The sequence below is a fragment of the Mesoplodon bidens genome, assembly GCF_964165515.1.
Source record: "Mesoplodon bidens genome assembly, chromosome: 13".
Classification (NCBI taxonomy): domain Eukaryota; kingdom Metazoa; phylum Chordata; class Mammalia; order Artiodactyla; family Ziphiidae; genus Mesoplodon; species Mesoplodon bidens.
This window is the reverse complement of record NC_138169.1, coordinates 6,318,964-6,343,685: the sequence shown is the minus strand read 5'-3', so window position 1 is coordinate 6,343,685 and position 24,722 is coordinate 6,318,964. Positions and strand designations below refer to the sequence as shown.

The 24,722-nt window shown below is 56.3% G+C and overlaps 1 protein-coding gene across 32 annotated transcripts in view; it reads right to left on the bottom strand.

Annotated features, from left to right (window-relative positions):
* The window catches only part of NCOR2 (nuclear receptor corepressor 2), a 224,689-nt gene that overhangs the window by 94,440 nt on the left and 105,527 nt on the right, over positions 1-24,722 (bottom strand). For 29 of the 32 annotated variants that reach the window (XM_081251922.1, XM_081251913.1, XM_081251914.1 and 26 more), the window contains 4 exons: positions 20,526-20,578; positions 10,219-10,285; positions 3,160-3,332; positions 2,091-2,184 (listed from right to left, as the gene is read on the bottom strand). In XM_081251922.1, the coding sequence (XP_081108048.1) occupies positions 2,091-2,184; positions 3,160-3,332; positions 10,219-10,285; positions 20,526-20,578 (387 nt within the window). The remainder of the gene's footprint in view (positions 1-2,090; positions 2,185-3,159; positions 3,333-10,218; positions 10,286-20,525; positions 20,579-24,722) is intronic. The other 3 variants (XM_081251924.1, XM_081251905.1, XM_081251919.1) reach the window with 1 other exon arrangement.

Below are 24,722 nucleotides of genomic sequence, written 5' to 3'. Positions count from 1 at the left end.
CGGGCGCGCTCCTAATGCATCAGGATGGCTATTAAGAGGCTCTGAGCCGCCACTCCGCTGGACTCATTTCCCCAAATCTCTGCAGCCAGCCCATTACTGGCGATTAATTGCCCATCTCCGGAGGCAGGCAAGGGTCCAGCCCGGCCAAGGTCAGCCGGTTCAAAGGCTCCGCTGCCCAACCTCCCACATCCAAGCTCTCCGTTCAGCGCTGGGGATTCCCAACAGGAGCAGGGGAACGCAGCGGGGGCAGGGCCCCCCACAGAGGCCTGACCCTCCCCCGGCACTCGGGCAGCCCTCCAGCACCTTCACCTCGCCGACCTCCTCGGCTGCCCGAGATACACAGCACTGGCAGAGCCCAGGCAGGGTTTCTCCTGGCAGGAGCCCCACCCCTGCTCTGCTGCCCCTCCCCAACCGGGCAGGAGCGCTGACGACCGCAAGCTCCCCCCAGATGGACAGCATCGTTCCTCCCGCCCAGTCCCCTCCTCCCCACCCTCCCAGGGAACCTCAGGTCAGCCGGGGCTGGGTGAGGTGAAGTTTCTGCCCTGAATTCCCTTTCCAACCATCACCCGCGAAAGCTGTTCCCTCAGCATCCCTGGGGACGCTGGTGGCTGCATTCTTGTGCTGCCAGGACCTGGGGAGGTGGGCCTCCGGGATGAGGGCCGGGGTGGGTGGGAGGGGGACACTGAACCAGCTGGGATGCCAGGTGCCCTGCCTGCACCAGGCAGGGAACACACGGGAAAGGGCCGCCCTCCTCTTGTTCCCATGTGCCCCTGTGGGACGTGCACGTGGCCACAGCATCGGCGGGACAGGAGCTCGAGCGAACCCACAGGCGTGAGGACAAAGGCTTTCCAAGTTCTGCTTGTCGGCAGACTGACGGGTGTTCAAAACAGGGACATAGCACGTGAAGTTTTAAAACGAAGGCTCTTTTTTAACGGCCAGAGACTCTGAACTACCTGCATCAGACTCACGTGAACAGCCTGGTGAAAATGCAGATTCCTGAGTTCTGCCCCAGACTGGCTAAATCAGAACCGCTGGGGCAGGGCCCTAGGAAACTGCACTGCAAGCCAGACTCCCCCTCGCCAGGACTCTTAAGTCAGTCCGCAGTGAGAATCAGTGGCCTAAGCAGTGCTACCCAATAGAATGTTCTGCCACGATGCAGGTGTTTACTGCCTGCTCTGTCCAACACGGGGCCACTAACCACATGTGGCTCTGAGCAACGGAAGTGGGACAGAGGAAGTGAATGTTTCACTTTATTTCATTTGTGTGAATTTCCATTTACATAGCCATGTGCAGCTAGAGCTGACTGCGCTGAGCTGGAGCTGCCATACCTCCCACCTGGACAAAAGTTCTGTCTGGACACAAGGCCCCGGGGAGGAGGAATGTGCCCCCTCCTTTTGTGAGGCTCCCTCTTGTCTACTGTAATGTTGGGAACATGCAGGGTGGGGCGGGGGGACTGGCACATGAGATGCTTGACCTACAAGACTTGGGAGGGGACAAGCCAGCACCAGCCCTGCCCCAGGAGCAAACGCCTCCTCTTTCTGCTTCCTGGTCATCTCTGGGCTCTGGTGACCACAGCCAGGGTCACCTGGCTGATAGAAGGTCCCCGGCTTGGTGAACAGCTGGTGAGATGGGAATCCCCCTCTGCCCCCAGTTCTGGGCACGGGGAGGCTGACCTAGAAACCACAGCTCTCAGGCACTCGTGCCCTCTGGCTTCTGGTCAGACTCAACCAATGGGAAGCACTGAAAGTAGACGGGGGCGGGGGTCGGGAGTGAGAGGCGGGGGTACTTATCCCCTGTTTCCTCCCCGCCGTGGCATCATGGATGGGGCCCTTCCTGGCCGTGTCCTACCAGGGGGCCTCCTCTCCTCCACAGCCCCAGGAAGGCCCCTCTCCCGCTTGTCCTTCAGGCTGGGGACGGGCAGTGTCTACTCCCCTGGTGCCCCACTATCCCACGTGGGCTCTGCCCACACTGCAGTAACAAGCCCCTTGATTTCAAGCATCCAGGTGAATTCTGCTTCCTGCTGGGAGCTTCTCCACGTGCAGGGGACACAGCGGGTGGAGCTGAGGTCAGGGTCAAGGCCGTGGACTTACCTCCTGCTCCGAGAGGCCATCGATGATCTCGGACACCTCGTGCTCACTGCGGGCGGCTGACATGGAGAGCCCGCTGCCCCGCTGGCCCACCCTGCTGGAGACCAAAGGGACACGCTCAGGACCGGCCCCTCGGCAGCCAGGGACACGCGGCCGGCACAGCAGCACAGACCCGAGCCCGCAGGTTCCCCAGAAGCGGCGTGTGGGCAGTGAGGAGGGGCCAGGCCTCACACCCACACAGACAGCCCCGAGCCCAGGGGTCCAAGGGAGGGCATGGAGCCCCCAGACTCACCCAGAAATGCCAGAACCCTTTTTCTCTCCTAAGATGCCCACCAAAAGAGCAGATCCCCATACAAATCCCAGCCCTGCCTTTTCGGACCTGTCCCTCAATGTCCTCCCCTGTACCACGGGAATGAGGTGGCACGTGGCTCCCAGGACTGGAGGAGGCATTCGGTGAGATATGCACCGTGAGTGTCCAGTAAAGAGTGAGATCCAACATCCCTGCTCACGGCCCACCACCTTATCTGTATGACAACAGATGTCACAGCCGCATGTCACCAAGCACCTACTCTGCGCTGGGCACTCCTACGCAGGATCCCACCCTGTCCTCACAGCCGCCACCTGAGACCAGCATCCTTCTCCTTTGATCCACACCAGGGATCTCAAACTCAGCTGCCTTCAGGGGCCGCATAAATGAACGAAGCTGGGAGACACCAGCCTGTGGCCCACCGGAAGGAGAACTCACTCCACCAAAATGGATTTAAGCTTCTTTCAATTAAGTATTAAGGCCGGGTAGGCACCAAGTGACACATCCAAGGGCTTGATGCGGCCCCCGGGCTGCCAGTTTGAGACGCTGCTGTGGTTTCTGTTTCACGCCGGCCAGGGTGCCTCTGCGGACAGTGCCTCGAGCTGACCCAGGCCCTGGGAGTCAGGAAAGGAGGGAGGGAGGGGGGAGGGGGAGGGGGAGGGAGGGGGAGGGGGACGGGGAGGGGGAGGGGGACGGGGAGGGGGAGGGGGGCGGGGAGGGGGGGTCCCCCACCCCCCCCACCGGGCCCAGCCCCCTGCCGCTCACCTCTGCATGCGCTCCTGCAGCTCCCGCTGCTTGCGTATCTCGGGGAACTGCTTCTCGTAGTACTCGCGCACCTTGCTCTCCTTGGCCCGCCGCCGGGGGTTGTTCTCAATGCGCTCCACCTTCTTCTCCCAGGCCTCCATGAGCTGGTCATAGCGCTGGCAGAACTTCTGCTCCTGCGGGGGTGGGGGGGGGCCCTGCGGCAGCCGTTCGTCCCGCATCCGACACCCAGCCCCTCCCCGGCTCCCGCTCTGCCGTGTGCCCGGGCACACGTGGGCAGACACGCGATCACACGCGGGCACGTGGGCAGACACGTGATCACGCAGAGACCTGAGCAGACCCAGGCAGACCCGGGCCCCTGAAGAAAACCCACAGGCTGCCCTAAGGACCCGGCCGCCTCGCTCCCTGGGGAATGGGCCACCCCCTGCCGGCCTCCCTCCAGAAAGGCCTCGTGCTTCCAGCCACATGTGGCTGTGGAGTTTAAATCAGGTAAAATTAAGTGACATTTAAATTCAGGTCTCTGGTCCCTATGCCACATTTCTAATGCTAGTAGCCACGTGAGGCCAGGGCTACCACCCATAGTGGGCAGTGCACACAGACCATTTCATTCATTGTCAGTTGCGTCGGACGGGGCAGCTCTGGGGCGTCCATCAGGCCCGGGACAGCTGTGTGGAAAGCATTCTCTTTCTGAATAGTTCCTCATCCCCCGGCCTCAGGCCAGCCATGCTCCCCACACCCAAGGACTGGGTGTGAAGACTCAAGCTGCCGCCCATCCAAGACAAGGAAGTCCCTCTCCAAGTCTAACCACAGTGCTTCCTGCTGTATGTCCTTCCTTAGAGAAAAGACCCCGGCCCGGCCCAGAGTGTAGCTGCCTGGCTTCTGAGTCTCCAAGGTGACCCAGACCTCAAGCAGGCAGGGAGCATCTGGCTGCCCGTGAGACCCGATCTCCCCATCTCTAACAGCTGCCATGGACAGATGGCATGGTCTGGGAGTCTCGCTTGAACGCCTCCCCGACACTTCAGCATAATCAGAAAACCCGTCTCTGGTCCTCGTGCCCAGGCACCAACCCCCCATCCTGAATTTCAGCTTCTGACCAAGGCAGCTTGTGACCTTGGTCCTCAACAAACCCAGCGGCGTGATGGTCCCCAAGTGGCCGTCAGGCCAGCTTTGAGGAGGGGCAGAACTTGACTTCCAGCTCCCAGGGGGTCCCCAGGTATGTGGGCTTCCCCAAGAACCCTTGGGAGGTCAAGTTCCAGTAGCAGACAATAGCCACACATGTTCGTGGCAAGGTGCCGAGAACAGCACCCCTGAGGGTGAGAACCGGGTGAAGGAAACCCAGCCCAGCCCACCATCAGAGCAGGGGACCCTCCCCACGCTCTCAGCCCTGCCAGAGAGGCCTCGATCTGATGGGCGAGAGCAAGAAAATATATCAGATGGAGAAAAGGCGAGAACGTGTTCACCCAAAACCAGCAGAGGAAAAGAATGCAGTTACCCGTGAAGATAGGCAAGAAACCCGCAGGGCCACTAACCAGCTGCCCAGTGGAGGGGCGAGCAGGGAGGCCAGCAAGATGCCCCAGCCCTGCCTGGGGCCCTCGTGGAGCAAGGGACAGGAACAGCCGTGCGGGCACCCACAGCCACACTGCCCAGCCCCAAGCACCACAAGCAAAGACGTGAGTAGCTCCCGAGGACTGTCCAGGATGAGGAAGTCCCCCTCCACATCTAACCACAGTGCCACCTGCTGTGGCCTGTGCACTGGAGGTGCTCTCCGTCCACTGAGGGCCGAGGGCACGGGGCGCCTCGGGACAGAGCACGGCAGTGGCTGCGGCCCTTCCCTGGGGCAGCAATGACCCTGCCAGGGGGTTTCCACATAGTGGCCCCGCTGGCCAGGGAAGGAAGCAGGTCACACACTCACATACACACATGCACACACTCACACATAACACATGCACACTCCCTTACACATACATGCACTCACGTGGACAAATACATACACTTACATTCTCACACTTACAACACACACTCACACCCACACACTCACTCATAAACTCACATACACACATTCTCACAGTCACACTCACACCTCAGAGGCTGGAGCACTGCTAAGCTAGTCTGCCGGGTGCCAGGAGCAAGAATCTGCAGAGGAAAAGGAGGATGGCCCCTGCGACCACAGTCTGTGTGTGTTATGAAAACAGGTCACTCTCAGTGGGAATTCTTCTTCGTAGCATCATCATCACCATCAGCATCAGCATCGCCGCTGACACTAGCTAAGTGCCACTGTGTCACATGCCAGGCACAGAGCTGAGTCCTTCCTGCGACTGACTCTCCCAAACAACAAAAGGCCATGACCGCCATCCCCTCTGTAGAGGCAGGAGTTCAGAGCTCAGGGCCGTCAGCCCGGGATCACACAATTAGGGACGGGAGGTCAGGATCCTTCCTGATGGTTGTTCTGATAAAGTCCAGTGCGTCTACTTTTCCTTTTGCTTCTCATGCTTTTGGTGTCACACCCAAGATCCGCTGCCCAGTCCAAGGTCGTGAAGATTCACCCCTATGGGTTTTCTTTTAGGAATTGTATGGCTTTAGCTCTTGCATTTAGGTCTCGGATTCATTTCGAGTTACTGTTTGTGTTAATTCTGTGAGGTGGGATCCAACTCCATTCCTGTGAGTGTGGCAGTCCTATTGTCCCAGCACCATTTGTTGAAAGAGACGGTCCTGTCTCATTGAATGGACATGGCCACCTGTCAAAAGTCCAGCAGCCAGAGATGTGAGGGCTTGTTTCTGGCCTCTCTATTCCATATCTGTCCTTAGGCTAGAACCATGCTGTTTTGATTATTGTAGCTTTGTGAGATGTTCTGAAATCAGGAAGTGACTCTTCCAACCTGGTTGTTCTTTTTCAAGATTGTCTTGTCTCTTTGGGGTCCCCATGAATTTTAGAGTCAGCTTGCGGCTGACGGTTCTGAGCACCCACTGCAGTCCGGGCGTTGCTGTGAGCACACTGCTTGCAGCCTTTCACTCAGTGGCCTGATGAGGTGCATGTTACTATAATCCCCACCAAACAGAACAGGAACCTGAGAGCAGGAATTAAATGATTTGCCCCGGTCACTGAGCAGGGCCAGGATTTGAACCCCTCCTACCCTGCCAGGTGTGTCAGGATGGAGCTCTACACTTAGGGAAACGATGAGAGACGGGGTGACCAGGAGGTACCCCCAAAACTGAGGAAGACAGCCTCAGGCCAACGGACAGAGTGCAAGGAGGGAAGTGTTAGGGCGGTGGCTGGAGCCGGCTGGCCAGGGGAACTGGCCTCTGTGGTCACCTGCTGACCCGGCGTCCTCCAGACCCCCAGGGAACCTGCAGCCTCGTGCAAAGGCCTTCTGCTGGGCTCAGCGGCCCAGGCACCACAGACTCGGGGAAGGCTCCCCCGCTGGCTGTCCCGCGTGTTCAGCGACGCGTGACGGCGACGAGGCGGGACTCTCCCAGCCCCTGTCCTGCTGCCTGTAACTCAGCCTGCAGAAGCAAGTCACGGATGCCAGGGCAGGTCAGGAAAAAGCCCAGAAGTGAAAAATAGGAGGTGCAAGGGATATGAGAGGAGTGAGCGAAACTTTAGCCGTCTCTAAAAAAGAAGTAGATAAAAAAGGAGAGTGGGGACAAGCCAGGAGAAAGAGAAAAGGCAGATTATGCTGAAAATATGCCAGTGCCCACTGTAGTAGGTTCAATGGTGACACCCCCCCCAAAAGATGTGCCCGCATCCTAACCCCCAGGTTAGGGGGTTTGAATCTTCAAATGTGACCTTATTTCAAAAAAGGTGTTTTCAGATGCCATTAAGGATCTTGAGATGAGGTCATCCTGGATTAGGGTGACCTCTAGATCCAGTGACAGGCGTCCGTGTGAGAGAAGAGAGGGGAAAGGCCAGCTGAGGATGTAGGCAGAGATGGGAGTCATGTGGCCACAGCTAGGAACTGTCTGGGGCTACCAGGAGCTGGAAGAGGCAGGGAGGAGCTTCCCCTAGCACCTCTGGAGGGAGCACAGCCCTGCCCCCATCTTGATCTTGAACTTCTGGCCTCTAGAGCCAGAAGTGAGAGGATACATTTCTGTTGTTGTAAGGCACCTAGTTTGTGGTCATTAGTTACAGCGGCCCCAGGAGATGAATACACCCACCGTCCAGGCTGAGCTCAGCCCCTGACTAACCCATCCTGCCGGCCATCAGTCACACACACTACCCCCGCCAGGCACTGTGCTAACTCGTCCTGCAGCCCCACCATGACCCCATTTCACAGATGAGGAAAAGCAAGGCTTAGGGCAAGACGGCTGTCCCAAGATCACTCACAGCGGGTATGGCGGGTAGGGTTTGAATCTGCGCATCTCAGCTTTACAGTGCCCCTGCTTATACCCCCTTCCCCCCCCCCACACACACACACCCACCCCACCACCACCACCACCACCACCACCCACCCACCCCCCCCCCGGCTTCAGGGGCCGTGAGGCGGGCGAGCTCAGCTTTCCAGGGGAGGACAGGGCAGGCCTGGTGGAGGCTCCTGTTAGGGTTGGGTGCCCCTCTGGGGAAGAGCCTCAGCTCTCTGGGCAGAGCAGGAGTGTAGGGCAGCGTGGGTCCCAGGAACCTCTGAGGAGTGAGGGCCCCACAGAAGGGGAGGTGACTGACGTGGGGAGGGGGGCGGGCGGGGAGCATGCAGATCTGAGGGGTCCCGTCTTGGCCAAGCGCCCTCCCAGTCCTTGCTGATGACGATGCATGGGGCTTTGGGCTCATTTATATAAGAATAAGAATGAGATCATTCCAGACGCCCTCCCATCGCAGCTTCTGTGGTTTAGGAATTCGTTTTCACATGGGCCTCTCTTAAGATGGGCTCAGCTTGGCCACAAAGCGAACCCAGAATTTCTTAGAAGTCTCTCCAGTTCCTTTATCTTTAAATAAGCCCATTTCCCCTCCATCCCCTCAAGGGACCCCTCCACAGGGAGCCCTGGGAGATTTCTGAACAACTTACACCCACCCAACTCCACCCCCCAGCAGCCACTGGGGTCCTTTTAAAATGTAAATCAGATCTCCTTCTTCCAGCCCCAAAGGAACCCCAACCCTGGGCAGGACTACAGGGGAAAAGCTGTGCATCAGGAAAAGCTGTGAATCGTTAGGTGTGATAAAGAGAGAATTTCCTTCCTCCAGGAAGTGTTCCGGGTGAGGGCCTGGGTGTCTGCACCTATGTTCTAACAGCTCAACACAAAAACATTCATACCTACACACACACACACACACACACACACACACACACACACAAAGCGAATATAAAAGAAATGTTAACCACGATGGATTCTAGATAGCGGGCTTATAGGTGTTTACTGTTACTCTTCTGTCAGATTTCCTGTATCACTGTCAAATTTTCCGAATAACTAAAAATTCTTAAAGGTTTTGTATTCTTTATTAAGAATACATTAAGAATAAGTGTCCAACTGTATTTAGAGTAAAATCTAGACATTCCATTTCCAGGTGACCTGGCGCCCAGGATTTTCGACCACAGCCCCCCACGCACGCCCTGTACTTCAGGCTTGCCTGCTACATGCTGTCCTGTGCTACCCCCCAGGCCGGTTCCTGCCTCAAGGCCTCTGCACTTGCTGCGCCCTCTCCTTGACACTCACAGCCCCAGATATTCACACGGGTGGTCCTTTCTGGTCATTCCTCTCTCAGTACTGTGGTCGGGTATCCAGGCTGTCCCCAAACCCATCCCTCTGCAGGGCACTTATCACTGTGTCTCCTCCACTCAGGCGCACAGCAGGTGCTCAGTAAATATTTCTTAACTCGATGAATGAGATGGGATGCCCCGTTTCATGAACCCCATCTATCCAGCCAGGCGCCTCTGGTCACCATCCAGTCAATCTGGGAGTCTGAGGAGGTTGGAAAGAAAAGGGAAGCCCACCACTTCTCACCCCGTGGGGCCCTGGGGTCTAGGGTGCCGCCCAACCAGATTCCCAGTCGCCCAGCATCTGGGCCAGAAATGTATCCCTTCTCCAAGGGCCCAGCCGAGGTCTAAGGCCAGAACAGGGTGGGTTCAGAAACTGGTTCAGAGGGACCGAGGCCCTCGAGTGGTGAAATCAGAGCTTTTGTGAGGTGGTCTGAGAAAGAGCAGCTCTCTCTCTGGCTCTAAAAGACTCAAACCTGCTGTAGCAATTCAGGTCCCAAAGGAAAACCAGCTTGTCAATGTACTAATATGCAGACTTGAAGAAAAAAGGCATAGAAATGAAGGTGCAACCTGATCAAACCACTCCTGAACTCCATATCAGCTACACAAATTCCTTTACTGTTTAAGCCCATCTGAGCCAGTGCTTCTTCCTCTCACAGCTGAAAGAATACTAATGGGTAACCCCCTCTCCATCACTCAGTGAGTCAGTGACGTAAACGTCCACCCTAAACCACAACTAAAGGTGTTCTTTCACATGTGCTCCCCCTGCCTTGGGCATGCCTCCCAGCTGAGACGGCAGAGTGTGCGGTGGGTTGAAGGAGTCCGTACCACTTTCTAAGCAAGGGGGGGCCTCACTGCTTCTCTGGGCCTGGATTTTCCTGAGCCTGGAATGGGCACAGCGGGCTGGGCAAAGCTCATTTCTCAGGGAGCCCCCTGCAGTCACCGCCACCCAGCATACAGCCCACCCCAGTCTTCCACCTCTGCCAACAAACTTCTCTCTTTCTGCCTAAAATAGCCACAGTAGGGCCTCCGACAAGGAACCAATTTTCCCGGCCAACATTTTGCTTTCTCCCCTTCCAGGCTGGAAAAGGAGGGGCACAGTTCCCAGCCTCCCCACCCACTCACACCCCAGCTTCCTTGAGGCAGCCGAGCCCTGAGCCCCCAGCTTCACGGAAGCAGCTGCTGTCTTTTCCCACTTCTCTCACTGCCCTTGGCTTTTCTTGACACCCTGGACACGCAGGAATGAGCTGCAGAACCCAGGGATCCCGGTGGGTGTGGCCTGAGTGGCCTGGACGGTCTCCGCTCTCAAGGAAGCCTGGTCCGTGGAGGGGAGGGGGCAACAGAAGAGATTCCAGGGGTGGGGGACGCGGTGATGACTTACCCATTGTTTCCGGGCGTGATTCCTCCTCTTGAAGTACAAGATTAACTTTTTCCGCATCGCCTGGTTTCTAAGGAGGGTGGAAACGGCCAACCGGGCAGGTCAGAAATGCAGGCTTTCAGGAATTCCGTCCCGTGCTGAAGTTTGCCCCTACTTGCCCCTATTGGCTCCCGGTGAGCTAAGACACATCCGTAGCCCCCCAGGGTGAGCCACGAACTGCCCATGTGTGCCCTTCCCCCGTCACGTACGAGGTGTCCCCACGCACACCTAGGCTGAGCGTGGTCTGCAGAAAAGAAGGTTCCGAAGCGGGGCGAGGTCTTGTGGCTTCCTGCCCTCCCCGGAGCTGCCATCACCCCTACACGCAGCCAGGCTCCCCTCTCCTGTCAGCCACACCCGCCACGGGAAACCGGCCACAGAGAAACTGCCACAGCCTTAGAAACGCAGGCCGGGGAGACCAAGCCCCCGAGACCTGCAGCTGCACAGGGGCAGGGTCTTGGGGTCTGGCCTCTGTGACCACAAGCCACCTCCAACCAAGCCCCTGCTGTGCCCCCTGGGGTGGGGGTGACATGGACAAGCCAGCGACAGGCTGGTGGGAGCCAGCGCAGCAGGAAGCCCGGGAAGCACCTGAGGGGTCTCATGCCTCAGCTCAGGGAAGCCAGACCCCTCTCGCCATCAAAGCCCTCAACCAAGGAGGCCACACACAGCACTGCGGGCTCAGAGGGCAGCGGGCGCTTCCCCGGGGAGATGCGGGCTGTTCAGAGAGAAAGAGAGGCAGGCACAGGAGAGAGACACCAGACCAGGAGTGAGGGAGAAGGAACGAGAGCAGAAAGACAGACAGACGGAGCCCCAGAGGAGACAGGGAGGCAGGGAGACAGAGGGAGAGGGAGCGACAGAGAGGTGGATGAGATCAGATCCCAAATGAGGACAGAGGGAGAGGGGCCTGGGGCCTGGCAGAGAGCGAGAGACAGACAGACAGAGACAGAGACAGAGAGAGAAAAGAGGGACAGAGGGGAGCAGGCCGAAAGGCAGAGGAAGACAAGATCCAAGGAAAGGGGGGCGATGGGTGAACAAGGTCCTGCTGTACAGCACAGGGAACTCTATTCAATCTCCTGTGATAGATCATACTGAATATTAAAAAAGAATGTACATACATGTATAACTGAATCACTTTGCTGTAGAGCAGTAATTAATACAATGTTGTAAACCAACCATACTTCAATAAAATGAAAAACAAATTAAGGGGGATGGAGGCCCAGAAGGAGGCAGAGGGAGACTCAGAGATGCGGACCGATACGGAAGACTCACCCCCAAGCACCCCCTTCCCCTCGGCCCTTTCCCCACAACTTCCAACGCACAGCAGCGTGTAGCAGCTGGGGCCTGCGGGGGTCACAGACAGGGCCCGGAGAGCCCATCAGGCCCGTGAACTTGCTTGCCCCCCAGCCGGGTGTACAGCAAGATCAACTTTTCTGGGGAGGGGTCCCCCGACTTGCTCATATTCTCAGCCGCATCCAAACTCTTACCAAAAGCTTACACACTGATGACTGGGAGCCCCGCCCCGTCCAGCCTCCAGGAGGTGTGGTACCTGTGGGCCACCAGGACCCCAACCTCAGGAAAAAGACAAAGAGGAGGGCACTCCAGGCCCTGATGGACGAGGAAGCTCCCCCAACACACGCCTCCCGGGGGCTGAAGGGCCTGAAATCAACCTGCCCTGCGGACCCCATGGGGAGTCACTCTCTGCTCCCTCACCCCCCGCAAATAGACACCACTGCCTCAGAGACCCACCTCCCAGCGGCTGTCGGAGTCTGCCAGCACACCTCTTCCCCAGGTGGACCAGGGTCCCCAGGCCTTGCAGTGATTTCCAGCAGGAGGTTGGCATCCCCACTACCTGGTCTCAAGTTGGAGATGCTGATGGGCCTGCATGGTCCCTCTTCACCTGTGGACCCCAGCCAAGCTCAGCCCTGTCTCCACCCATCTCCTGACAAGGAAAGGCCACGCCCACTTCCAGGAGGGTCAGTGAGGGGACCCTCGGCTCCCTGGGTCATTCTGGTCTCGCCTCCCATCGGCCAGGCCTCCCGCCTCGAGGTCTCGATACTTAACATCAGCCTCCCCACTCCCCAGCAGGACGGGCGCTGGGGGTCCTCAGTCACACAGGCTGAGACCACAGCCCCTCATTCCACAGCAAGGTGTCTCTGAACAAATCTCAGATGGTCTCAGCCTCAGTTTCCTCATCCGAATAATGGGAGCAGTAGCATTTTCATCTCCTCAGTCATTCAGCAAATGTTTACTGAGCACCTACTATATGCCGGGCACTGTTTGGGGCCCTGGGGACACAGACGTGAGCAAGACAAAGTCCCCGGCCCTCATGGAGGTGACGCTTAGAGGGGCCACACTGACAATAAGCAAGATAATCAAGATAATCCTGGAGTCAGGAACTTACATGGAGGGTGGGATAGTGACTGGGGGAGGGGAGGGTGTAGCTATTTTAGACTCAGGGGTGCAGAAAAGTCTCTCAGAGATGGCTGCGAGCTGACATCTTGATCACCAGGAGGACCCAGCTGTGGGGCGATCCAGAGGGAGATGCACTCCTGGCAGAGGGCACTGGGAGTGCAAAGGCCCTAAGGTGGGAACAAACTCAGAGTGTCTGAAGATCAGACAGAAGACCCATGTGGCTGGAGAGTGCTGGGCAGGGACAGAGGGGGGCAACAGGGAGGAGGAGGACAGCTGAGAGGTTGGCAGGGCCGGCTGTACAGGGCCTTGTGGGTCGGGGCAATGGAGGGGGTTTGGACTTGGAGACGGCAGCCGAGAAGGCCAAGAAGCAATGACAGCCCAGAGCAATGAACCCACTAGCACCGAGGTCTTGGTCTCTAACACCATTCTCCAATAAAAGGAGCCATTTCTCAGGACTTCCCTGGCAGTCTGGTGGTTAAGACTCCATGCTTCCAGTACAGGCAGCGCGGGTTCGATCCCTGGTCGGGGAACTAGAATCCCACATGCTGCACGTGCAGCATGGACAAAGGAAAACAAAAAAAAGAGCCACTTCTCCCTGGAGGAATGGCTGCATCCAGAGCTGCGGCAGGAAATATACAAGATGAGCCCAGAACATTTTTAAGTAAAGAAAGAGTTTCCGAGGGCCAAAGCTGGAACAATTTGAGAGGCAAAATAAATAACGCTAGTACTAGATTATAGCCCGAAGAATAAAATAAATAACCACGCATCCACACGGATATAAATAAATGACCGAATAAATAAATAAAGGAGGGAGAAGGGACAAATGTTCCTTACAGAATTCCAATTAATGAACGTAGAAGGACTGAGGGAAGTTGAAAATCACTATTAGATACCACGGTGCTAATTACTGCAGGCTAGACCCTTGCGTGAATGTTAAATCAGTTGGCAAAACTTTGAGGAGAGACAGGAAATTTGCATAGCCTCGAAGCATTTCCCCCAAATATTTACTAATCATTGTGGCAGTTTAACTTGTGTCCACAAATTCTTTGATATTCCCCCTCCAGGAGGTGTAGCTGGACTCCCCTCCCCTTGACAGTAGGCTGGATGGTGACTTGCTTCTAAAGCACAGAGTAGGGAAGCAAAACACAGCAACTCAACGGTGGAGACACGGCTAACACCTCCCTGAGCAAGGGGGCAAGGTCAACACCACCTGTAGTGACATAAACACCACCAGTCAGGGGTGTCGGATGCTCCTGATATATCCTGATGGGAAGGGCACCCCCTCACCTCTGTGGGACTCTTCCCCCAGATCCACAAGCCCAGCAGCCTCCTGAGAAAATATCAGACACCCCCAAATTGTGGGACATTCTGCAGAATCCCTGACCAGTCCTCTTCAAAAGGGTCAGGGTCAGGAAAATCGAGGAAGACTGAGAAATTATCACAGACTAGAGACCAAGGGGACATGAGGACACAATGCAGAGCAGGAACCTGGATCAGACCTTGGACCAGAAAAAGGACATTAGTGGGAAAATTGGGAAAATCCAAAGGAAGTCTGTGGTTTAGCTAATAGGACTGTACCGCTGTCCCTTCCGCAATTTTGATAAATGTACCTTGTTCGTGTCACATATTCGCATTGGGGGATGCTGGGTGGAGGGTATACGGGGAATTCTTAGTACGGTCCATGGGTTCCACATCCCCAGATACGGGGCCGACTGCACTGTGCCATTTTATATAAGGAACTTGAGCATCGCGGATTTTGGTATCCACGGGGTTCCTGCAACCAACCCCCCTCACTGTACTACCTTGGCAACTCTTCTGTACATCTAGCTATTTTAAAATAAAGACTTAAAAAAAAAAAAGAGGGAGAAGACCTATGTTGAAATGCCATAGTGAGATCAAAGACAATTTACTTTAGAGCTTGCAGGGGGCTTGGTGTATGTTATGAATTGAAATGTGCCCCCCCAAAAAAAGATGTTGGGGTCCTGACCCCCCACCCCCAATACCTTAGAATGTGGCCGCATCAGGAAATCAGGTCATTACAGAGGTCATCAAGTTAGCATGAGGTCAAGAGGGTGGCCCTGATCCCATATGACTGGTGTCCTTATAAAAAGGAGAAATTTGGACAGAGAGGCAGATACACACAGAGGGAAGATGACATGAAAAGACACAGTGAGAAGGCCACATGAAGACGGAGGATTGGAGTGAAGTGTCTACAGGCCAAGGATCGCCAAGGAAGCCAGCAAACACCAGAAGCTGGAAGACACACGGAAGGATCCTCCCCTAGCGTCTGCAAGAGATCAAGGCCCTGCCGATACCTGGATTCCCAACTTCTGGCCTCCAGAGCTGAGAGAAAACGAATTGCTCTAGTTTTTAGGCACCCAGGTTGTTGTGACAGGTTCTGGCAGCCCGAGGAAACTTGCACAGCCTGTAACAGCTTCAACAAGCACGGTGCTGTGGCTTCGAGCTGAAGAGGCCTCGGTGAGAACAAAGACTCGTGGGGGCAGAGGTGATGCACGGAGCCGCCTCTGTTCCCCAAAGCTACCAGAGGGCATGAATTCTCCCTTGCTGATCCGGGTTTCCTTCCAAAGCAAGCACCGTGACTGGCACCCAGAAGCATCCGCTTACTGCCAAAGAGGACAAATGTCAAGTCCACAGGTTGCAAATGGGCGCAGTCCACCAAGCGGAGCCAGCTCGTGAGACTGTTGTGTTTGGACTGTGGTGCTTTCTAAAAAATCTGAATTTGTTGCCAGTATTGAGAATCAGAAGCTGCTGCATAAAAAGCTCAACATAAAGCTTCTCTTTAAAAAAAAATCAGGCAGCCTGGCCACGCTCCCTCGTGGCTACAGACAAGGAACTAAGAACTAACTGCCCCTTTAAAAGCGTGAGGAGCTCACCGCTCACCCCGGTCCTCACCACTCCCTACCGCCTCCCACCAGCCCTTTCCCCTCTAACTTTGTTCCCGCCCCGGAGGCATGCATCTGGGTGGTTCGCAAGCCCCTAGACATCTGGTTTGGGGTGACCACTTGTCCAACATTCTTCTGGTAAACACTTTTTGAGTGTTTGTTTTGTTCCAAGAAGTGTTTAGGTATTGCAGCTGCTAACGGCATACTGCAGACAAATCTCCTCTGCTGAGATTGTCCAGAAATAGGGAACAGAGTCCAGAGGGCTCTGGAAGGACCGACAGACCAGCAATGTGATGAGTTTGCCGGTGGAGGCATTTATAGGGTGCAAAGGATATCTCAATCTCCTGGAGAAGGCAGGGTTTAAAAAAGCACAGCCTGTCAAGAAATATAGGCCTTGTCGGCTGACACTGAACTAGAGGGAGAAATGAGAACCAGAAAGGAGGAAAAAGGAGATGGAGAGTCTGTGGATGTTCGAGGAGAGTCTGGCCAGGCCCTGGGTAGGACTGGCCCTGGGGTCTATGGAGTTCTGAAAAAGGAAAGTGTGGGGGCAATCAGGGGAGGCTTCCTGGAGGAGAGGTTTGAGATGAAGCTTGGGAGAAGTAAAGGAATGGGGTGGGCAGAGGGAAATGGGGAGAATACTGGGTTCTGGGGGAGTAAGGGTGACAGTGAATTTGGAGGGAGTGAGGAGGGGCTTTCAGGGAGAGCCAGACCCCCGACTGTGGGGGAAGCAGCCCACGCAGGGCCCTGAATGCTTTGGGAAAAGCCTGTCAGACCGGGGTGACTGATGGTCCAAAACATGCTTACCAGGGGCCAAGCGCGTTTCCCATGCAAAATGACTCCAGGGAGACCAACTTACTGACAAGCTAAGTGATGTGACTTGCCCGAGGTCACCGGGCTAGCGAGGGGCAGAGTCCAGACTGCAGACCCAGGAGAGGGAAGCAGCGTGGGTGCGCAGATCGGGCTGGTCTAGGAGTTTGGCTGTGAGGCCCTGGGGAAGTTATTTCACATCTCTGAACCTCCAGAGCAAGACCACAAGGACCTGTTCACCGTAACCTGGGGCCTGAGCACCCTTTCCCTCTGCACGGCCCCAGGGCATCAGCCAGCCCTCAACGAGGGCTGAGGAGGGGAAAAATCAGTCTGAAGACAAGAAAATCGGGAAGGAAGAGCTACCAGGAGCTAGCAGGCTTCCAGGCCCCGAGGGGAGGAGAGGACACCAGGTGAAGGGGTGGCCACGGCAGAACACACAGGAGCCTGAACCATCACCACTGCGTCAATCCCATGTCCTTTCACCGAATCACCTGTGGGTTCCCCAACCCAGTGAATTCAGCTCCGAGCTCTCCCGGCCGGTCCGGCCTGCAGAGAGGGGGCCAGTCCCTCCACGGAGCACGGGCTGATGCGGCTCTGGGGTTGCCCCCCACCCCATCTCCTGCCCTTTTCCCCTGCTTCCCAAAGCCTGGGAGGTCTGAAGAGTCAGCCCCGAGGCCTGGGGCTGAGCCCCCACAGCGAGTCACCCGCCTCCCCCGTCCCCGACCCCGCCGGGAGCAGGGGTGGCCATCCCCACACCTCCCGAAGAGGCAGGTGGCAGAGGACAGCAGTTGAGGTGGGTACAGGTGACTTCAACACATCGGCAATTGCCAGTGCAGCAGGAAGTCAAGCGTGAAATTAACTTTAACTCCGCGGCCCCAGCGCGCAAACACTGAGAAATTAAAGTGACAGGGCAAGGTCCCGTGGGGAGGGGATAACCTTCCACCTGGCGGCAATTACAGCAGCCGGAGAGAGGCTGGGAGGCGCGGCTAGGGTGACCTGGTGAAGCTCTGCACCCTGAGAAGCAGCCCCAGCCTGATCTGTCTTACTGTCCTCACCAAGCTGTCTTTCTATCACAGGCGTATTGTCTGTCTGCAGCACCAGAATGGCAGGCCTCACCCACTGCTGTCCCCCCAGGGCCCAAACAGCAGCTGGCACAGAGCAGGTGCTCATAAATATTTGAATATGTGAATGAATGACTGAGGGATACCTCTTGGTCTCTGCTGATAAAGTAAAAAGAACAAAAATCACTGAACACTTCCTACACGCATGACACCGAGCTCAGCACTTCAGGGCTAGTAATTCATTGAATCTTCAGCAACCCATCTCACAGATGGGGCAACCGAGGCACTGGTAGTAAGTGACTGGCCACACGAGCCAGATGCTTGGGGCTCTCAACATGCCCCCGGCCCATCGGCTCCCCCAAATCCAATCAAATCACTTCTCAGCATAAACTTCATCGTTGGCCTCCATTCTCACAGATAATAAAACCCAAACTCCTCACCAGCTCTGGGTGATCTGGCTAGCACCTTCCTCTCCCTCACCAACCCCCTCGGGACATACCCGCCTGCTCTGTCCAGCCCCAGGGCCTTTGCACTGCCTCTTCTACCTGCCTGGGGGGCCTACACTCCAGCTGCTGCACAGTCCCCGAATGTTCCCTCAACTGTTAGGTCCTGCCTTGATCTCCCTGGCTAGAGTCCCCCCTTACTTTCTCTCCCATCACCCTGTTTGCCATCTTCACAGCATTTTTTAAAGTAAATGACTGCACTGACTCAATGATGACCACACTGAAATTAAAATTACAGAAGTGATTATGATTTCAGAGGCAAACTATGAAAAAAAATTAAAAGTTCTAAGAAGAACTCAGTTCAAATAACTTGCTTACAGATACATTTTTCTAACATAAAGCTGACCACGTATAACAGGAAAAAAATCTTAAAATTATTTACCTCTATGTTTTACACTTAAACATCTGTTCATCCGTGACTTAGATTTGGAACAAATTTCACTAGGCGGTTATTTACATAGCCAAAATGCACTCTAGTAGACCAGAGCCATCCTCTGATGAAGATTACAGGATATAAAAATAGGGCGTTGGTTCAATAAGCTTATAGTTGTATTCTACTTAGAGATGTAGCAGTATCTTGTTTGCTAGTATTATTTGTAGGATAGCTTTTTCCTTTGTTGTTTGGATTCTATGGCCGTTTTTACAGCCTGAAATCATCCACATTATTCAGCTTAAAATATTACTCATTTTTAGTTTAGTGAAAAACTTATGTAAAAGTTTCAGTGTAATAATATTGCTATCAAAATTGTTATGCTGAAAGGAAAAATAAAACTAGGTATATTAAAGCATAAAGAGCTTAAGATAGCTATGTGACCACAGTATTTTTTATTAGCTGATGTTTTCTTATTCACTTATTAACTCATTTGTTTTCTGTCTCCCCTGCTAGATAAAACTTAATGAAAGTATGGGTAACTTTGTCTTGTTCACAGCTGAACCCCCAGGTCCCTAGAACAGGGCCTGGCACATAGTAAGTGTAGTAAGCGTGTATTGAACGAATGAATGTTCCCAGCAGGTTTGCCCAGATGAGAACACCTCAGCCCCATCCCCTAAACCAGCTGTGACAGGCCCGAAAGGCCCCCTGGTCCTCACCTAACATCCATCTGGGCCTCCCCCACCCCCAGCAGTTGTCCCCACGATGAGGTAGGTCCCAGGAAGCTTATAAAGACTACGGTGGCCTGATTGGAAAATAAACCATGTAAAGTTGAGAGGGATTTGGTACCTGAGCAGCAAACACACTCTAAGGCCAGACAAAAGCACAGGCCACATCGGACACAGAAAGCCTAGCACTACACCAGCGCTCCCAGTACAGGACACCCCGCAGCCCCTGCCAGCCACAGGCTGAGTGCCGGCAATACAGGTGAAGCATCCTCACAGGCAGGTGCTCTCGAGCCCAGATGGGCCAAGGACCTTGCTGGCAACACGGGATTGTCTAGGTTGCTCCATCAGCGACTCGGGGGTGGGTGGCCGTGTTGGTCACCAGAGCCTAGACTAGTCACTCGAGTCCAGAAACTACAACAGAAGGGACCTCCGCAACAACTAGTCCAGCGCCAGGGGAGCTTGAAAACCAGCGGGGGGTTTGCATGCCTCCAGGGATGGGGAGCTCACTGTTGCACGTCCACCCTGCAGTTCCACCCCAAGGAAGCTCAGACAATCAGACCAAACCGGACTGCCCGCTGGACCAGCTAAGCCCCGCCCTCCTGAGGTCACACAAAAATGAACCTTGAACAGTTCAATGACTGTGATCCCGAAGGGTCTGCCTCTAAGCTAACAGTCCCGGAGTGCTCGCAGCCACATGTTCCTCAAGGGGCAAGACCCCTTTTACCTTTGGGGCTCCTGGAAAACAACATGAGGTAATATCCCCTCCTCAGCCAAGGAGGCTATGCTCCCACTAATGCATCCCAAGAGAAAAGCCGGCCCCCTTCCGGCAGCCACACCTGGCTCCCAGCTTTACCACGTAAAGTCACTGGTCTCCAGCACAGTCCGGCTGCCCCTGCTCTGCCAGCTCGGCCCACACCAACTGTGGGGGGCACTTCACTGATAGTTTTTCGCTTCTAGCATCCATCTGGGAAAAGGCGCCCCCTCACTGGGATACGTCATGTTGGCCACTCCAAAGCCTCTGGGTCTGGATTAGTGCTCCCAGCTGCTCCACGCTGGGCTGCCCCACAGATGGACACCCTGTGCAGACCACAGGACGGTCCCGAATATGCATACATCAGAGGCCAAACCATGGGCCCCTGCTTGCTCCATGGCCGCCCCCGTCACCTTGAGCTCACTTTCCTCCGCCCGGCAACATCCTCCTGCTCAAACAGCCCTCCTCCTCTATCTCTCCAGAGCTGTGCGTGCAGCTTGCCCACCCTCCCCAACCCCAGGTCTGTTTCCCAAAGCTTCACGGGGCCACCCCCTCTGCCCCTCCCCTGGCCTCGCAGGCCTCTCCATCCTAGGCCCAGAACTCTCGCCCAGATTGCCCCCTTCCATTCCCTCCTCCAGCACCTGGCCCTGGCTGGGAGCCCGCTGGGAACTGAGAACCCACATCCCACCCGAGGCCCCCACCCCGCTGTGCATCTGCACGGCTGCCCACAGGTACTCACATTTTGATGTTCTCATGATACTGCCTGGTGTCGGAGGGCTGGTTGTACAATGGCTGCAAGGAAAGAGACAGGGAGGCACGTCGGAGCCGGGCCTGGGCTGTGGGCAGCCGGTGCAAGCTGGGCCGGCTACTACCCCACTGCAGAGTCCTGGGACCCCTCAGCCGCAGCGCTCCAGGCCCTGGCACCAGGGAGCCATCCACTGGTGTGGGAAACAGCTGCCGGCAGGCATGAAACGGAACACGGGGACCCAGCCCTCAGCCCCGGCGAGGAACAGGCTGTAACGCTCTGGGCACAGCTGTGGGTACCATGAGCCCTCACCGCAGTGGCTGCCATGGCTGCTCTGCGGGGCACGGGGCAGGGCTGGCCTGAGCGCCCAGGGACAAGCACACACATCCCAGGGAAGCTGAGATCAGCAATGGTCTCGAACGGGGAAGACCGCCAAAGCACCGTGAGATGCCCCGTCACCACCGCTGACCGGCAGAAGACAAAACAGCCTAATAGTGCCAGGGGTTGGTGAAGACGTGAGGAGACTGGAAGGCGTGCACATGGCCGATAGAAACATACGCAGGTACACGTGCCCCAGAGACGTGAAAAGATGAAGATGCGTGTGCCCTACGACCCCCTTCCCCTACCGCGGAAGCCCTGGAAGCGGTCGGGCACTGTGTCCCGCCAGGAGATGGACGCCAGAATGCCCGGACCGCGTTGTTCATAACAGTAAGGCATTAGAAGCAAGTGTCCACCTCCAGAAAGAGGAAGAAATAAGTTAGGACGCGTTTACGCCTCGAAGACGACACAGCAGTGAGAAATGAATGAACTGGGCGCACATGCAGCAACAAATCTGCAAATGCAAAGGAAGAAGCTGCTGCAGTGTCTGCGATGGGGCAAGAGCTGAGCTCGATGTCGTGTTAGCTCCCGGCTGGACGGCAGCGCTGCCGTTAGGGGCTAACCCCCGGGTTCGCATCCCGGCTCTGCCACTGTCCAGCTGTGTGTCTCTGGGTGAGCTACTTAAGCCATCTGTGCCCCAGGTTTTCATCTGTAAATGGGGTTAAACTCAGAGAGTTGTTGTGAAGATCAAAGGAGGTAATGCGTGCAAAGCCCTCAGCCCAGCGCCTGGCCGACTGAGAGGTCCAAGAAGTCTCAGGGTCATTATCACCATCAGGGTGCAGTGACTGCATTCATGGAAGCCATTTTTCCTGCCCCTCCCCCCGTACCCACGCACGCCCTTGCTTTAGCCAATGGGACAGATGCAAACGTCATGAAAGCAGACGAGGCGTTTCTGCTCTTTCTTCCTCTCTTGTTCGCCTGCCCCCCCAACCCCCGTCAAGAGACCACGTGTAGCCTGGCAGAGAGCTGCATGGAGGACAGCAGCACCATCCCAGCAAAACCGTGAGCCGCCAGCTGACCTCCCAGCTGCCCACGGATGTGAGTGAGCTGAGCCCAGTCGAGAGAAACTGCTCAGCTGACTTCTACACTCGTGGAAAACAGCAAAAGGTTGTTGTTTCAAACCACTATATTTGGGGCTGGTTTGTTACACAGCAGTTGCTGACTGATACAATTACCACCCCCATTTTACAGGTGAGAAAATCTAGTCCCTGAGAGGTTAAAACATTTGCCTCTGGCTGGTAAGAGATGAGGCATCCCGCCTCTCAGCTCCAGCCCTGGAGGAAGGAGTTGGCCCTTTCTCTGCTTGCCCCCTTCTCTGCATGTCCCCCTCTTTATGGCTCTGTGTGTCTTTTTTTGTGTTGCCCTCTCTTCCCTTCCCTCTCCCCGCCTTCCCTCTCTCTGTCTCACACACCCACACAGGTAGCAGGAGCCTCCCAGACAGCCATGGATGACTGTGGTACAAAAACCAGGTACAGAGTGTGACGGGTCAGGCCGGGCAGGTGAAGATGGAGACGTGGTGTCCTGAAGCCTCAGGGCAGGGCCCCGGGGTGAGGGAACGGGGCACGTCAGGCCCCACCCTTGAACTTCTCCCTGAGCATGGACCTGAATACACCTCCTGACATCATCCCAGCCGATGGGGACCACCCACAAGCAGCATGGCCACAGGTCCAACCTGCCGTGTCCCCAGGGACAGGCCTCCTGCTCTCTGTGGACAGGGCGGGGTCCTCAAGGAGGGGCCTCTGCTGCCCTGGGGATCGCAGGCAGCCTTGGCTGAGGACAATGGCACCTCTCTCCCGGTGTCCCCCAGGTTCCCTCCATGACAATTCACCATTACTCAGGCAATTGCAGGCCCCAAGTCCAGCTGCTCCCCCTGGGATCGAGATGCCGCCTCGTGGCTAGCACAGGCCATGTCCCACCACACTGGGTCAGATGCCCTTCCAAGGTGCTTGGCTCAAAATGGGGAGGTTTCCCCACCCCCCACTCTGGGTGTCTGAACAGGAAGGCAACAGGAGAGACCACCGTCAGACCCACTGCAAAACTTCCCAGCCAGAGAGGGGCAAGACGTTACTGCACATGGTGGAGAGCCCACATCTCAGGACAACAAGGAGCCCTACAAAGACGCCTGTGCTGAATTCCAGGGCATCAAATGCCCGTGTTTAACCCCAGGTGACTCTGCGTCTGGTCCTTTACGTTCCTCACAAGCCAATAAAACACAGGCCGGGCGGGAATGAGTATGGCTTAAAGGTTCAGTTTCTAGGAACAGATGCACCCCAATTTCACTAGCTGTGAGACCTTGGACACGTGCCTTCAACACTCCAGGACTCGGTTTTCTCATATGGAAAATGGGTATAGAGCAAATAGGACCTACCTCACTGGGCTTTCGAGTGGCCCAGGAAATGTCAGACTTGGTGACTCAACTGCTTTTTTTTGCTTTTAAAGATGGCAAAGTCTCCACGGTCTAAGGAGGCCAGGAGGGGCTGAAGGACCACATAGAGGGACCCCGGGTGCCAGTGATGGGCGGGGGGCAGGGGGGCGTCCCGTTTCTACAACATGGGATGGGCCAGAACAGGGGAGACTGGCTTCTGGGAGGGCGGCGGGGTCCCAGCCCGCCTCTGACCCGCTAAACTCGCAGGGGAAGGAATCACTTTCACCCTCCAGCCCCGCTGGGTAAGAGGAAGACACAGCACCCTGCCCCTCCAGGTGGCCTTCAGCAAAAGGCCAGGAAGAAGTCAGAGAACACTGTGGGGTGTGCTGCCTCTGACCAGAGGGGCTGCCCCCCAAGGAGGCACTCGCTGGGCATTCTTCGAGGTGCACTGAGACCTGGGCGGGAAGGGAAGGCTCTGGGCCCAGGGCGGCCTTGGCGGGCTGTTTGTTGCCATGGTGACGGGCTGGGTGAGGAAGGATCATGACACCTCCTTGGCTGGTGCACTGCTGAGGGCAGGGCAGGGCCAGAGGGCGTCCCCCGTAACGCCCCTCCTCGCTACCTGCAGGCGGGGGGAACGCACAGGGCCAGGCAACGCCTAGGCGTGTCCCCAGTTAGTGGCCACGCGGCCACCTTGGCCTTCACACCCACAGCAGCTTTCTCTGCTACCTCCCAGGTCTCCAGCCCCCGCCAAGGGGACACGAGACCTAAGAGGGAAAGTCCCTGCCGCCGACCCCACAGGAGTGAGGCTGGGGGGCCTAGGGTACCTGCAGGAAGGCCCGCCCCCTCCATGCCTCCATTTCCTCCTCTAGAAATGGGGGCGCAGCCAAATAATCGGAGGGAGAAAGAGAGCACAAAGGGGAGCATGTGCCAGACTGTAGGGCCCCAGACAGAAATGACTAAGAAAGAGAAGCTGGGTCTCGGGGAGAAGGAAGGAAGGTCCCCTCCAGACCTGACGGCAGGCAGCCGGCGGGGGGCCGAGAAGAACCAGGTGGACGAACTGCTAGAAACGGAGTGTCTGCGCTGGCCCTCAGCCCTCTGGTGACACGGCGTTCTTAAAATAACACCTCTGAACAGGAAGGAAACCAGTGCTCAAAGCGGCAGGGCGAGGAGGCGGGGGATGGGGCTGCCCACACCCTCCCCCCGCTGCCCGCTCGGGGCCAGGCCTGGTCCCCAGGGCGCAGGGATGGAGGGCCGGGCTGCGCAGAGCCCTGCCTGGAGCCGTCCGCGCTGTTCATCATCTTCCTCTCCCACGCGGGTTTCTCCTGGGCCCAGGCCTCCCCCCGAGGGAGGTCACAGAGCGCCCATCACTGTCTTCCTCGGCTGGCTGTTCCCTGGGCTGCAGGTGGGAGAGACCTCCAGGGAACTGGACTCCCCGGGTGCAGCCCAGT